Source organism: Pseudomassariella vexata (genome assembly GCF_002105095.1).
Source record: "Pseudomassariella vexata strain CBS 129021 chromosome Unknown BCR38scaffold_5, whole genome shotgun sequence".
Lineage (NCBI taxonomy): Eukaryota > Fungi > Ascomycota > Sordariomycetes > Amphisphaeriales > Pseudomassariaceae > Pseudomassariella > Pseudomassariella vexata.
The window spans coordinates 2,322,927-2,336,988 of NW_024467960.1; the positions used below are offsets into that span (position 1 = coordinate 2,322,927).

General features: G+C 52.3%; 5 protein-coding genes across 5 annotated transcripts; 2 read left to right on the forward strand and 3 right to left on the reverse strand.

The window, feature by feature from the left end:
- Positions 1-1,813: 1,813 nt before the first annotated feature.
- Positions 1,814-3,368, reverse strand: BCR38DRAFT_430315 (uncharacterized protein; the record flags this gene model as incomplete). The annotated part of the gene is made up of 1 exon (XM_040860030.1): positions 1,814-3,368. A coding segment is annotated over exon 1 (491 nt), but the record flags the coding sequence as incomplete, so codon positions are not given.
- A 1,120-nt stretch (positions 3,369-4,488) lies between these two features.
- On the forward strand, positions 4,489-6,923 carry BCR38DRAFT_180712 (uncharacterized protein). The gene is made up of 4 exons (XM_040853933.1): positions 4,489-5,505; positions 5,567-5,688; positions 5,762-6,103; positions 6,157-6,923. Exons 1-4 carry the CDS (start codon positions 4,862-4,864, stop codon positions 6,759-6,761), a joined length of 1,713 nt encoding a protein of 570 aa, XP_040717424.1. The 5' UTR covers positions 4,489-4,861; the 3' UTR covers positions 6,762-6,923.
- Positions 6,924-7,344: 421 nt separating this feature from the next.
- Positions 7,345-8,938, reverse strand: BCR38DRAFT_367089 (phosphotransferase enzyme family protein). Its single transcript, XM_040857242.1, has 2 exons — positions 8,641-8,938; positions 7,345-8,563 (listed from the first exon to the last, which is right to left on the reverse strand). The coding sequence occupies exons 1-2, from the start codon at positions 8,737-8,739 to the stop codon at positions 7,550-7,552; spliced, it is 1,113 nt and encodes a 370-aa protein (XP_040717425.1). The 5' UTR covers positions 8,740-8,938; the 3' UTR covers positions 7,345-7,549.
- On the reverse strand, positions 8,939-12,292 carry BCR38DRAFT_367092 (WD40-repeat-containing domain protein). Its single transcript, XM_040857243.1, has 2 exons — positions 12,186-12,292; positions 8,939-12,125 (listed from the first exon to the last, which is right to left on the reverse strand). The coding sequence occupies exons 1-2, from the start codon at positions 12,200-12,202 to the stop codon at positions 9,260-9,262; spliced, it is 2,883 nt and encodes a 960-aa protein (XP_040717426.1). The 5' UTR covers positions 12,203-12,292; the 3' UTR covers positions 8,939-9,259.
- Positions 12,293-12,555: 263 nt separating this feature from the next.
- BCR38DRAFT_484087 (Arp2/3 complex, 34 kd subunit p34-Arc-domain-containing protein) lies at positions 12,556-13,729 on the forward strand (the record flags this gene model as incomplete). The annotated part of the gene is made up of 5 exons (XM_040863704.1): positions 12,556-12,617; positions 12,673-13,337; positions 13,390-13,490; positions 13,553-13,601; positions 13,650-13,729. 5 exons carry the CDS (start codon positions 12,556-12,558, stop codon positions 13,727-13,729), a joined length of 957 nt encoding a protein of 318 aa, XP_040717427.1.
- Between the last annotated feature and the right edge of the window lie 333 nt (positions 13,730-14,062).

Genomic DNA, 14,062 nt, shown 5'->3' on the forward strand with positions numbered 1-14,062 from the left:
GAGAAGAGTATGCCACCAGCAGTGCGCAGCCCAGCATATACAGGTGTTGGCATGCGACACAGCAAAGGCCGTCTCACTTTGTGGATTATGTGTTCAGCTGTCGAAAGTTGTGCATCTTGACGATGGGCCGGCGTCAGGCTTGACACTTGCACTAATCCGATGCCTGCGTATATCAATGTCAAAATCCTCTCGTTCTCTGGGCGGAAGTTTCCTGAAGGCATGGTTGTGGTGGAACGCACAGATGCGGCGCCGTCACATCGTGGGAACCAATGAAGGGCACGAGGACCAATGGCGAAATTACAGCTTTGACAGTAACCATGGCGAACAAGGCAAGCATGAGCTTGAACCAAGTTGAAACAGAGCGAGTAGTGGCCCGGAGTAGGCATCGAGTTTGGACCTCAGTTGCATCTTCATTCATGACGAATACGGTCTGGCGGGAGCTTCCGATCGCATTTGGGTGGGTTATGCAGGCTCGCCCAAACCTGAGAACCACGAGACGTTCGAATCCTGCGATCCCATGGCAGGTACGCCTGTTCAGGTAGAGGGTGGTATTCGTCATTCATATCAACAACCTTGCTGGGCCTGACAAGTGAGTCAATATGACCGGTGATAAGGCAATAGTTCTGGCAAATGAAAAGGTTTGAGGCGAGAAAGAACATTATACAGTAGAGACGAGTGAAAGGAAGCGGAAGGCATCCGATGTACTCACTATCATCTCCGCAACAGTAGGGCACCATTCCTTCCGCTGGAAATGGCACTAATAGCGTCGCAAATTGACCCCGTAGGGCCCCGTAGGGTTGGCAGTAACAATTTGCGAGTCAGTGGAGAGAACAACAAGAGCGATCTGCCCCGGGCGCGCCGGATCACTTGACTGCTGGACTCGGTCGTACCAGCAGGAAAGATTCCTTGTCGTGCCTCGTCGGTGCGGATACTATTGCAACGGGTCATTGATGCGGTGTAAGGGGACGATGAATCATCTAATGCGCGGCGTTGCAGGGAAAAACCACCCTGTCGCTGGACGGGTGCGAAACTTGGCTGAATGTTATCATGCCTGATGGCTGAAGAAGGAGGGGCTGGCTGAGTCCAATAGCTGGGTCGGAAAGGAAAGACGAGGTGTCTGCTGCACAGGCTTTTCGTCCATGGATGTGGATAGGTTGTCATTGATGGTGCAGGTGGTGGCAAAGCGGCATGGCAGTGTGCACTGAGAGGCGGGCTAACCGACTGCCGGAAAGGCTGGTTTCGAGAGTCAACTAAGTCGGGGGGATGGGGCGAGCCCGGTATCTTGTATGCGGACCTGCGTGTTGATGAGCTGTACCGCACCTTGCTCGTTGCGACTGTGAAAGCAGCGGAGCAGGCGAAGGGGAGGGGTAAAACTCCAAACACGGCGCCGCCTGTGTCCGGCCGTCGAGTTGACGAGTGATAAGAGGAAAACCACCCAACAGGTGGTGCCCCTTGCACTAGCTGCGGCTGCCACCGGAAGATGCCTTTCAAGTTGGCTGTAATTTGAAAATGCGATGTGTATGCTCTCGTGCTCTCGTGTTTGGAAGACGCAAACATGTAACCACATCACATTTCGCAACAACAATCTGAAAGAGTCGATGTGCATATTGCCGGAATCTCCAAGTCAGGGAGCCCTGGAGTCGATCAAGAAGCTGCTGGCCAATGAGAAGATGCAAACGACAACGCAGCTGCCCAGAACGACAAGGGCGAGCTCGGAGAGGAGGGGCAGCTGAGGAATGCGCGAGGCGTTGCTTCTAAGTTCGGTCGTAACTTATACCTTCCTCCAATACTTTAGTTGCTCTGAAGACGGTACCTTCAATGTTCGGTTAGTGTAAGCAGGCAAGGTCACTTCAATGCAACAATTGCCTCTTGCGTGTGTACTGCAATTTACCTTGGCAGGTGCGTTCTTGTTCTCAGAGCACACTCTTCAACTCGGAATTTTCGTCAGCCACGCCGCACCCGCCCAGTCTAACAAACAGTGGGGAGTGAGGGGCGTTGACTTCAGAAGGTGATAAATGCTCATGTCTAACACTTGAGGCCAAAACCTCGCATGAGACATCGCGACGGAGACTACTGCACAAAGTCAAAGCGAAAAACTTAAGGTTTGCTAGCCTGAACTGATTCGATAATATCCTGGTCTACGGATATCGGCGTGGTTGAGACGGAAAACTACACCTAGTCTCCAAAGGAGTCTCTTGAGGCTGGAATGATACAAGGCAGCTCCTCAAATACCAATACGTTTCCTTGCTTCAAATTAATAGGATATGGAAGTGGTAGCACGACTCGTTTTCAGTCGCTAACACTTGCCTCGAGTCCAGGGATACCATGCCTAGATTGATAGGATTGTTATACTATTAAAGATCGGAACCGACGGCAATACCTTCCGCTAGGGATCCGTCATTCCACACACTCCAGGTATATATCTATATTAGGCGATGCCCAAATGCACGGAAAAGTCGGCGACATCGCAACTAAGAGACGGCGCAAAAACGTGTTGGCTCGAAGCTGTTCGCCTGATGCGGTGATTGCAAAGAGTTATGGGCGGGGATGCCTCTAACTGCACATTTCCTCCAGGACTGGCTATCAATCCAGACGATCACTTAGGTCTGCTCTTGACGAACCGTACTTGCCGGTTCCATGGTGGAAAGCGGAGATACGGAACACAACCAACTGCGTTGTCTTGTCCCGGCAAGCACTGACGAGGGTCAAAAGTAATAACGATAAGCTTCAAGTTGCGAGTGACCTTGCCTTTTATCCCTTTAGCAACCTTTCCAACTTTGGAAGAAATGGGCTCGCCGCTGGACTTGCCGGGGCTGGGAAGTTTGTCGCGCGGCCTATTGCTCCCAAACCTGGAAGCCTGTCCATAGAGTTCAAATGAAGCAGCGAATGGTTTAGAGACAACGAAAAAAAAATAGCTGCGGCCCTGTGCGTGCCCCGTGGCTACCGTCCGCGGCTGTATCAGGTCCAAGAACGCTGGAAGAACACTGGACTGCAGCGAGGCGCTGAAAGGTGGAGGACCGTCAAACGGGACTTGTTTGTGCCGCAGCCGAAAGGACAACAGCAGTAGGTGGAATGAGACCGAAGTTGCCATGTAATACCCAATTTTTTTTTTTTGCGTGACGGGGTACCTTCAACCCTTGAAATGCAGTCTCTTGGTGACGATACGATGCGGTAGTGGATTGCCTGGCCATGGTCCATGAATGTTGGTACTCGTAAGTTGTAACCTAGAAGAAGCGGGCGCCTCGTAAATTGCGAGCAATCCCATCATACATCGCCATTGGGTTTGTTGATTCACGCGTCGAAAAGAAGTAACGGGACCTTGATGGGATAGGACACACATTCGCTTACCATTTGGACATCGAGGCGGGGGAACCTTTTATGACCTTGCAGCCGGCCATGTTCCAATCCAGGATGATTGTCGTGTCCAAGCCCTCCATTCTCAGTGATCCAAAGTGATGCCAACAGCCCACCACGTTCCATGCCACCACGGCCCACAGCCCACGGTCCACCGAGGGGTCGTCGTCGTGGATCACATGGGGTTCTTGCAGGTCCGGTGCGATAGGCGGTGGACGAAAAGCCAGCCATCATCCGTGGTACTTTGGACATGACTTGTAATCATGATGAAATTGAGAGTTCAAGACGCAAAACCGCCCAGATGCAGCAAATGGCATGTTGCGTTCCAAGCCCAACAAGACGACGGGAATTTAGAGGTAATTTGACAACTTTAGAACGGCAACATGAGCTACATTCAGCCTTCATTCACATGGCGAGGCGAGCGGTTAACAACGTAGGTAGGTCACTCTATTCTTGTACTGGCCGTAATAATAAGTACCCTGCCAGTGGTCGGATTTGACGCAAGAGACTAGATTGGAAACCAACTCATCAGGGCCACTGCCTGTCCAGGTAGTCCAGGCCCTCCTCGTCAAATATCCAACGTAACGCGGCCGTATTACTTGTGTGCGTGTAGTTAGCTCCCGCCTAAGCATTTTTTCGATGAACCACGAACCTTTTGCGTACATGCCTTTTACGCTTTTTAAACCCGCACGTCGGGCGGAAGTCTGCCCAGCGCCAGTGCCAGTCAGTACCAGTGCCAGCACCGACGCCAGCTCAGCGCAAGGGAATTCTAGGCATTCACCACTCGGGTAGGCACGCCTAAGGTGAGACTGACTTGGTTGATAAACCACCCTTCCTTCCTTCCTCCGTCCGCTTCCCTTTCTTAAGTAGTAACCTTTGCCAACCTCTCCTGGCTCCAGTGAGACTTTTGCTCTCCTCCGCTGTCTCTTTCTTCGTGGTCTGTATACGAACTGCTCTCTGGCTTCCTGTCGTCATATTTTCCGACATCTTGCACCATATCCTCCCCCCCACCTACTATTTGTCTGCTATCATTCGTGACACCCAAATACAAATACGCAATAAGATCATAGGATTCAAAGTGTTTTTCCACCTCGTGCATCACAGCGGCTTTATCTAAGCACACAGCCACCACATTCGCCTTTACTCGACCTGACGAGGGGGCGAGCGCAATCTACAACTGAACTGGTGGTGACTCCGCTGTTGCAAGATCGGACGCCTTACTCGACACTATCGCCGATTATCTCCTTGGCAGGGCAGGCACAGCGACTGAAACCCCTCCCTCGCTTCGTGTTGTCGACAACACCCTTCCGAAACAAGGCTCAAGCTCCCTAAGTCTCCCCTCATGCCCGGTTTCGCCTCGAGATAGATTCAGAAGAGACGAAGAATAAGAAGAAGACAATCGTGGCTTCGGGTGCTTTCCCAACAGCAAGTAGGGAACGACGCGGACGAGAGCGAGGGCGCGGCCTCGAACCAGAGCCGCAGCTCTCGACACTATACCGAATTGTCAATGGACCCCGCAGCCATGGACTTTGTGATGCACTCGTCGTCCCCTGATCGGGCAGGCCTGACGCCCATGGACATAGACCAGCAACAACAACAACAACAGCAACAACCACAATCATTTTCCTCGCCTTGCCCAGGGTCACACACAGCAGAACCGAGTCGGCATCCGGGCATGCACCCAGGTCCTCGGGGCGGCGGAGGCACATACGCATACGATCCAGTACACGCCAGCTCCCCAGGCGCCAGCTGGTGGCCACCGCAATATCACCACCACAACAATAACCCGCATCAAAGTTGGCAGCACCCAACCCTCGCTCCCTATCCTCGGTCTGGCCCAAATTTCTATTCACCGAGCTACCCACCCATCACCGGGCCTGGTCCGGGGCTCCCGCAATCTAACCCCGGAAGTCAACCACACTACCCGCCAATGAATGGGCAAGAAAACTACAACCCACACGCTCATGCACACCTTCACATGCCCTCTTACTATCCCGGACCCATGATGCCGAACTTACCCAGAATCGGTGGACCACCTCCCACACAGAGCCAAAGCGGATTCTTTGGGGGAGCTGGGGATTCGCACGCGGGCCGGGCAGGTGGCTTGCCTTCATTGAGTTCTAACCCGGCGCCGCGTCAAACCACAAGCATGTGAGTGGATTTATATGTTTTGACCACTGCCTCGCATTGGCGACACTTCTAACTTTCTTAGGCCACAACCTCGCAGTCTGAATCGCCATTCAGTGCATAATGTTGAGCCCCCATCCCCCACGAGACAGGAACCCAGGGGACATTCGGGGGGGCGGACGATTGAGGGAGAACACGCACAGCTAGGTGAGCATCATCACTATTGCGTACTTTACGGTTCCATGAACACACAGAATTGCACACCTGACATGCTTTTTAGCTTTACGCCCAACCTTGGGAACGCCATCAAGCACCTTCGCGGCCCCCGAGTTTATGCCCCGTAGAGAATCATCGGCTGCCGCCCTCGGCCGATCTCGCACCGCGGCCTCCAGTTCAGAACCATCCAGTGACGAAGAAGCAGATCCCAACGACCCCGAGGCAGTAACGATGCGTAGGATGATAGAGGCGGGCCTGCTTCCACCTTCATTGACTGGTCCTGAAGAAACGATCCGTCAACAGCAGCTTCTCAGGGGGTCTCTGCCAACGCGACGTGTAGCTTCAAGAAGTGCTATCTCGTCGTTACAAAGTGTCACTATCCAGGATTTGCCTGAGAGCGAGAGGAGTAAGTCGAGACAGTTACCTCTGAGTCCCCTTTCTCATTTCTGACTTCGATAGCCTGCATAATCTGTTACAATGAGTTCGGCATCGAGAACCCCGAGGGCATCAATGAGGCGCCCCTGCGACTTCCCAGATGCAAACACGTCTTTGGCGACCATTGTATTAAGAAGTGGTTTGAAGAATCTGACAGTTGCCCATATTGCAGAGACAAGGTCCCGTCTGAGCCTCAATTTCGCCAGCAACGTCATCACATGATGGGCTTCATGGGTCGACATGCGCATCTCACAATGCACGCGATACCTCGTCCCCAACCTGGCTCGCCAGGCGAATCTTATCAAGTTCCAAGCTATCGCCCCAGGGACACCCATCGGGCCGCCTGGCATGCTTCACCCGAGCGCCGCTCGCCAACGGGAAGACGCCGCCATACCAGCCTGCGCGGATCTCCTCCTTCTGTTCGACCTACGTCCTCCTACATATCGTCGACGACCCCTGGGCAGCCTTATTACAACCTCCCTCAGTTGAGTTCGACTCTTGATAGAGATCAACTGCCGTTTCTAATGGGCGTTCCGGCTGGCCAATATCCCAACCCCCTGCATTCTATGAATTCTGGAAGTTCGACAAATGCTGCAGACCCGTTCCGCCCAAACTGGCCTCAAGCATAGGACGACGAGGACTTCTGGGCCGACGTTGTCCTAAATCCTTTGGCAGTTATGCGTGCACTTCGCCCTAGACGGCTCACCCGGGTGAATGAAATGAGCGAAGAGGATGTTGACTAAGTTCTGCTCCCAATCATTGTGTCTCAATGCCATTCCCCCCATCTATAGACGCTAGCATCGATTTTTTCTTTCCTAACTATTTTTACCTGCGGAGTTGCACAACAGGGAACATCAGTACATCGTGGCCTTTTCTCTTCTTGTTGGCGGCTTTACTTTCGTTGTTGTTATGCTAGGCGTTCGAGGCGTATAAGGATGGCAGGTCGCACACCATGAACAGGAAACACCCCACGATGGATTTGCATGAGGTGTTAGTGATTATTACCTTCCCGACTCTGATTCTCGGGGATACCGGCCTCACATGGTTCTCATCCTTCATGTATATTTCTCGGCATGATAAGTGGTCAGACTTTGTACGCTATCTCCGTTTCCCCGCGGACACTGCTCTGCCGTACAACCGCATTTCACAGCGATGATTTAATGAGGTAGTCTTATATAGCAGAGATAGCAATCGAGCGGTTTTCACATTATGTGCTTTTGCCAGTTGCCTAATGCTGGGTGAAGTGTGGCATTGCCCAACGTCTAAGGTATGAAATCCCACTATCACTAGACCTTTGTAGGTTCAAAGACAGTCATTCCCGCCAAGTTCAAGTGGGCCAGATACTACAGCTTTCAACCGCGAAATCATAACAGTTCCTCAACGTGTAAACCCCTTTTACTGATAAACTTGCTACATTTTACAATTTCGCAGATATGCTCCCCTTCTCCCTTACCTTCTCAACCAAAGACCACGCAAACTCCCCATACGGCCCAATCATATCTCCATACTGCCTCGCCTGCTCACTACTGGCCTGCCTCGTCGCCACCCTCGCCGCAATGCCCTGGCAAATGGCCGATGATCGGAAAACACTAAAAGCCACAGCCCAATTCATCTCGGGTACCGGGTCCCAACCCGCCTCGTCGCGATACCACGCCATGATCTTTTCGGGCGTGGGCAACCCCGAAGTGGCTCCTGGACGAAAAGGTTTCCCGACGTCGGGCTGGCCCGGTTGACGGGGCATAGAGCTTGTGTAAAAGGGGTTCATCATGTTGGCCAGGTCGGACAAGGGATGGCCCACGGTGCTCATTTCCCAGTCGAGTATGCCGATTACGCGAGGTTCAACGGCGTGGAAGACGAGGTTGTCGATTTTGTAGTCGCCGTGGATGAGGGTGCCGCGGTCTACAGGTCGAAGCCTTTCGTCGTTGAAGAATTCGAGTAACTCGTCCGTATGTGGGATCGCACCAACGGGTTTCCCTGTTTCCACATCGACGGTCCCGGCTTGCGCGTCGCAGATTTGCCGCCACGTCGCGAGCTGGCGGTCGTAGAAGCCCGAGGGTTTGCCGAAAGAGGACAAGCCCACGGACCGAAAATCGACACTGTGTAATTTGGCCAGGGTCGTGGTCGCGGCTTTGTAGAGGGCTTCGCGCTCTTGGGGCGGCGAGTCCGGCATAGAGGGGTCGACGATGATGCGGCCGTCAAGAAAGGACATGATATAGAAGGGAGTGCCGATGATGGAGGCGTCTTCGCAGAGGCAGTATGCTTTAGGGACGGGCACTGAGGTCGGGCCTAGGGCCGCGATGATACGGTATTCGCGCTCGACTTTGTGCGCCGCTTTGGAGAGGAGCTTGCCCGGGGGCTTTTTGCGGAGGACGTAGCGGTCGCCGGATGGGGAGGTGAGTTGGTAGGTCGGGTTGGACTGGCCGAAGCCGAACTGTGAGGGAGCATTGTGTTAGTAAGCTATTGTGTATCGTATGAAGGCAGGAAAGAACGCAATCCCAGTTGACATACCTGCGTCACTTCCAGTGGCACCTTGATCTCGGGCACTTGTTCGGCGATGTACTTCTCCAAAGCACTGACGTCGATGGGATGCCGCACGCGACCCGCCATTGTGATAGTTGTGTTTCTTTTCGAGCTAGAATCGACAGTTGACGATGGTGCCCTTCAGCTCTTCCCGGTTATCGCATGTTAAGGTGGAAGCTCCGGTTCTGTGTAGAGCGAGACATTGACATGATCGTAGATGAAGAGGGTTTGATTTGGACGACACCCCAGGTTTAGCTGACGTTGCGTCAATGCCGAGGTACAATTGCTCAGTGCGATCCCCGGCCCAAAGTGGAGACTAGCTCGCATTGCCCTCCCCCCACCCCCCTGACTTTTGTGGGGGAGGGGTTGCACACTGCGAAGTGTTGTTTTCGAAGGTTTTTGCAGCTTGGAATGCACTTCAGCATCTACTGCAGTTCGGTTCAGCTTTAATAGGGTACGAATAACGGAATGGGACGCGTCGTGGATCACAGTGAAGGTATATAGAATGGTTCAATATTACAATGACCCAGTATTGTGCCTGTCTACCATAGCCGCCGTTGAAGGTATCGGTGAGTGTCTATAAGTGTCTAGGACCATGGACTTCATCCTAGGACACATGAACAAAGGTCCGTTTCTTGACGTTCTGGCTTTCATCCTCATTTTCCCAGTTCTCGTCAAGATAGTCCTTGACACTGTTATACCTAAGTTGCATCCCGACCACTTTCAACGCAGCGATGTTGTAGCCCATTTCATCCTTTTGCCTCTTGAGAGACTTTCGGAGATTTGTTCGGATGCCGTCAAGCATAACCCTCATTGTCCTGCTGCTCACAATTTGGTTGTGGTGAGTCTTAAGCATGAAGAAGAGTATCCGGCAGGTGAGGGGGATATTCATCGATCTTAGGGCAAAGAGATTGAGGAAGGTGAAGAGCAACGGGACCGTTGCGAAGGGCAGTACCAGCAGTGCGTCATGCAAAGCAGATGCTTTGATCTTTCGCAGAACACTCATGACGTATTCCTCGGCGCTGATGTTTCCTTGGTACACGAAGATGGGGTCTCGTTGGGGCGGTCCAACATTCGGGTTGGCTGCCTTGGCTTCCTCCCATTCCCGCATGACATGCAAATCGGCCATTCCGAGCTCGAGGGCCTCTGCAATGCGTTCACCGGCCATCAACGTTTCTACCGTCTGTTTGGTGGCAGCAGCGACCTCGACGTCTTTGTCTTCATCAGGGTCCCGTTCGAGAGACGAAGTCAGAGTCTTCTCGTAAAGCTCTTCAATTTCCTTTTCCCGTTCTTCTTCAAGGAAGATCTGTTCGTCCGTCTCCTCCCACACTCGAATGCTCTTGTCATGACTTGCACTGACAATAAAGCTACCGCTCCGACTCATCGCAAGTGCCCATATCTCACCATGGTGGCCGTCGATTCGCTGGATTTGCTCGAATTTGTCACCGTCCCAATACTTGATTGTACGGTCCTTACTTGCGCTGAAGAAGTGATGGCCGTTGCCATCCTGATTATGCGGGACAAACGCAACCTGCAAAATACTGTCTTGATGCGCGAATAAAGCTTTGTGGCAATCGCCAAAATCGAGACCCCATATGCGTACATTCTTGTCTGCCGAACAGGTGACGATGAGTTTACTGTCGTATGATATATCCATATTGAGAACCGGTAATTTGTGGCCATAAAGATTCAGGTAAAGCTTCAGCGAGTCTGTGAAAAACACCTTCACCGTGCTGTCCAGGAGAGCAACAGCCAATAGCTTTGCGTCAGGGGAAAACCTGAGACTCAGAATATCGTCGGAAACCTTGAGAGTTCTTGATTGGCTCAATTTGAGCCGTGGCGTTGTTCGAGTAGTCCCAAGCACTTCTTCTTGTACAATATGGAAGTTCCAAAACTTGGCGGTCTTATCGGCGCTTCCAGTGACCACTGATCGACCATCGGGATGAACTTGTAGTGACCAGACGGCTCCTTCGTGAGCGGAGACATTATCAAGTAGCTGCGCTGATGCAACATCGAACAATTCGATCTCGCCTCCCTTGGTTCCAACGATGACAACCTTGTCTCCCGGCAAAAACGCACAGCATAGAGCATACCCACACTCGAACGTACGGATGCATGACTGCGTTTTTACATTCCAGATCTTGAGGCTGCCGTTGGATGCAGTGGCAAGCATTTTGTCGTCAGAGCTCAAGGCCAAAGCACGAATGTCGGCTCGGTGGCCGGGAAGCTCAACTGCCATAGCCCGGTTATAATCAGGCACATCGTCCTGTTTCGACTTGCTCTTCTCCTTTGTGATGTTATACAATTCCAGCTGGTTATTAGTGGTCCCGACGAGTAATTGAAGCCCCTTATGACCATGCTTGAGCACCCAGTCAACAGATCTCACCTTCCCGCCAGTCCGAATAATAAGATGTTGCGCGAATGACTCGATGACAGAAGCTTTACTGGGGTCCTCATCCTGCTCTCCATCGACATCCATCTCTTCATCCTCGGCGCCTTTTTTCGAGGCCAACTTTTCCTTTCTTCTCTTCTTCTTTCTGGCCAGACTCTTCTTGATCTCTGATTCACTTCGTATCCTCCAGATTTCGACCGATTTATCAGAGCCATGTACGGTGAAATAGTCTCGGCGGGGGTGGAAGATGATTTCGGTGGCTTTGTCCTTGCCTTGACGGAGGAGGGTGCCTCGGTCCTGAAGAAAATGCCTACTTTGGGGGATATCGACTTGCTGCTGTGACGTGATCAATCCAGATGTGTCAAGTGACCAGACTTTCATCTCGCCTGAGTTGCCGGCGGTGACAGCACCACTAAAGTCTGGAGTCAGACCCAATGCCCAGCATTCGCCATTTGTCTGGGCGATATGAGTCTCGATGCAATGCCGAGAAGACAGATCCCACAGCTTGATCAAAGAGTCCTTTCCGGTTGTAAGCAGAAAGCCCTCCGATGTAGCTGCGCCTTCAACGACCATTGCCTGGTCGGCAGTATCCTCAGATACTTCCGGCTGCGGCTCCACGAATGCCAGACCGGTGATCTGATCCTTGTGTCCTCGAAGCTTGTACTGACCCACCTCTGCCACCAAATCCCACATAATAACATCCGTGTCTTTCGAGCCACTTGCAAGGCGCACCCCAGACTGGTCGAATGCGAGGATCGTAATCGTGGATCGATGACCATTGAAACTGACTATGGTGGTCGCAATTTTGCTGTCCCATAAACGGATGCTGCCATCGTCATAGCCAATAGCGAAGACATCTTTGTCGCTCTTGCTTTGCGCGATGGCTGTTACTTGAGCAGAGCAGTTTTCATCCCTCCAGCGACTCAAAAGCTCCCCCTTCTTGATATCCCAGGTAAGAACCTCTTCGTTTGCGGCGACAATCGCATGACCGGCACTTGTATTTGAGCGATCATTCGCGGTCCATATGATGTTAGAGGTACTCGACGCTACGATGCCAAAGGACTTTGAGTGCTCGTATTTGCTTTATGAACGACAATGTTAGTTCTGCTTCAATTGGGTTGCGTCCGCAAGCTATACTTACAGGTAAGACTTCACCATTTTCACAAATGCGTCCGCGCCAAACCGTCAATTCGCTTCGTCGTGTAAGTCGAGCCCAGAAAATTCGACCCAAACTTCAAGTTCCAAAACTTTTTTCGCGTAGGAAGATGCGATAAGAATTCTTATCGCAACGTGCAGGACCAAGAGGGGCCGGCATATCATCGGGCCAATTCGTTGGAGCTGCGACGTAACCGGAGGCACAGGAGCTGGCTTCCCTTGAGTTGGACCATACCAAAGCCGGCCCCACTACAGACTCGGGAGGCATTGACGTTGACCTCAGCCAACAACAGTCTTCCAGTCGCATCATACTTCACCGACCCGGCCGCAAAGCAGACTGGTAATCGGCCGCCAAGATGCTTCTGCTTGATTACCAGAACGTACTTCTTCAATCCGTGCTCACGGAAAGGTTCTCAGGGTGAGTTACAAGTTAGTTCTTGCTACCTACGACCATGGGTCTAACACAGCTCCAGAGCACCCCCCGCCTCCATCGACCAGACCGTGTCCGACTTCGACGGGGTTACCTTCCACATCTCTACCCCCGAAACCAAGACTCAGATCCTGGTGTCCATCAACATCCGCTGTTTCAAAGAACTCGTCCAGTACGGCGCTGAGCAAGTGCTGCAACGCGAATACGGCCAATATGTTGTTTCCCCCGAGCCAGGCTACGACTTCTCCGTCCTAGTTGACTTGGAGAACCTCCCTGCCGACACGGAGGCACGAGAGGACTTGGTAAACAAGATCTCGTTACTCAAGCGCAACGTCATGGCCGCCCCCTTCGAACATGCATACGAGGAACACTACAAGCTCAGCGAGGCTGCGTCGAAATACACGTCCGAGGAGGCCCCTCAGGGTGTTCAAGATGGCGGCGATGTAATGGCTATTCATTACCGCGAGGAGGAAGCCATCTACATCAAGGCGAGCGACGATCGAGTGACCATTATCTTCAGCACCATCTTCCGAGAGGAGACCGACCGCGTGTTTGGAAAGGTCTTCATTCAGGAGTTCGTGGATGCTCGGAGAAGAGCCATCCAGAACGCACCCCAGGTGCTGTTCAGGAATGACCCGCCCCTGGAGTTGCAAGGTGTCCCGGGTGTCAAGGAGGGCAGCGGTGGCGATGTTGGTTATGTCACGTTCGGTATGTGGAAACATGGAAGATGGCGGTATTGTAGCAACGCTGACAGGAGTAGTTCTTCTCCCGCGGCATCTGACGCCGCAGCGGATGCCTGATGTCATCTCTCACATCCAAACATTCCGAGACTACTTCCACTATCACATCAAAGCATCCAAGGTATGAGGTACCAGCAGCAACGAAGGCACAAAAGGCACCCCAAGGCTAAATTATACACATAGGCGTATATCCATTCCCGTATGAGACGGAGAACTGCAGATTTCCTCCAAGGTAGGCAACCCCCTATTCGTTGACCACGGTGTATGCTAATCTGTGCAGTCCTTCGAAGAGCCCGGCCAGAGAACGAGGAGAAGGAAAGGAAGACGGCAAGCGGACGGACCTTCAGACAGGGCGCCTAGGTCCGTGTTACAGTACAACGACCGGAGACGCCTAGACGGCGATGCTCACAAAAGCCTGCCTAGACTTACCTTTAGATGGATAATGACAAGTTCCAAACAAGGAATTGTCCTTTGGACCTCGCTCTTCTTGTTTCAAGGAACCACTGATATGTGAAAGCATCAGAGTATTGATGTTGACTGTGGCCTTGCTTCCTTGCTGAGTGCATCATTTGGAACAAGCTTCCAGCGCCGCGTAACAGCACTCAAAATACGAAAAAACTTGCTAGGATCATGGAACTTTTTTTCTGATGAACCGGACCAGTAGAACGTAGCTCAGTTACGTGCCTGCATGCA

Bases quoted from the DNA above. Each gene is read 5' to 3' on its own strand.
- BCR38DRAFT_367089 (XM_040857242.1), bottom strand. From the start codon at position 8,739: ATGGCGGGTCGCGTGCGGCATCCCATCGACGTCAGTGCTTTGGAGAAG. The intron at 8,564-8,640 runs GTATGTCAACTG...GCTCCCTCACAG, and splicing joins TGCCACTGGAAGTGACGCAG to TTCGGCTTCGGCCAGTCCAA.
- BCR38DRAFT_180712 (XM_040853933.1), top strand. From the start codon at position 4,862: ATGGACCCCGCAGCCATGGACTTTGTGATGCACTCGTCGTCCCCTGAT. The intron at 5,506-5,566 runs GTGAGTGGATTT...TAACTTTCTTAG, and splicing joins CCGCGTCAAACCACAAGCAT to GCCACAACCTCGCAGTCTGA. The intron at 5,689-5,761 runs GTGAGCATCATC...CATGCTTTTTAG, and splicing joins GGGAGAACACGCACAGCTAG to CTTTACGCCCAACCTTGGGA.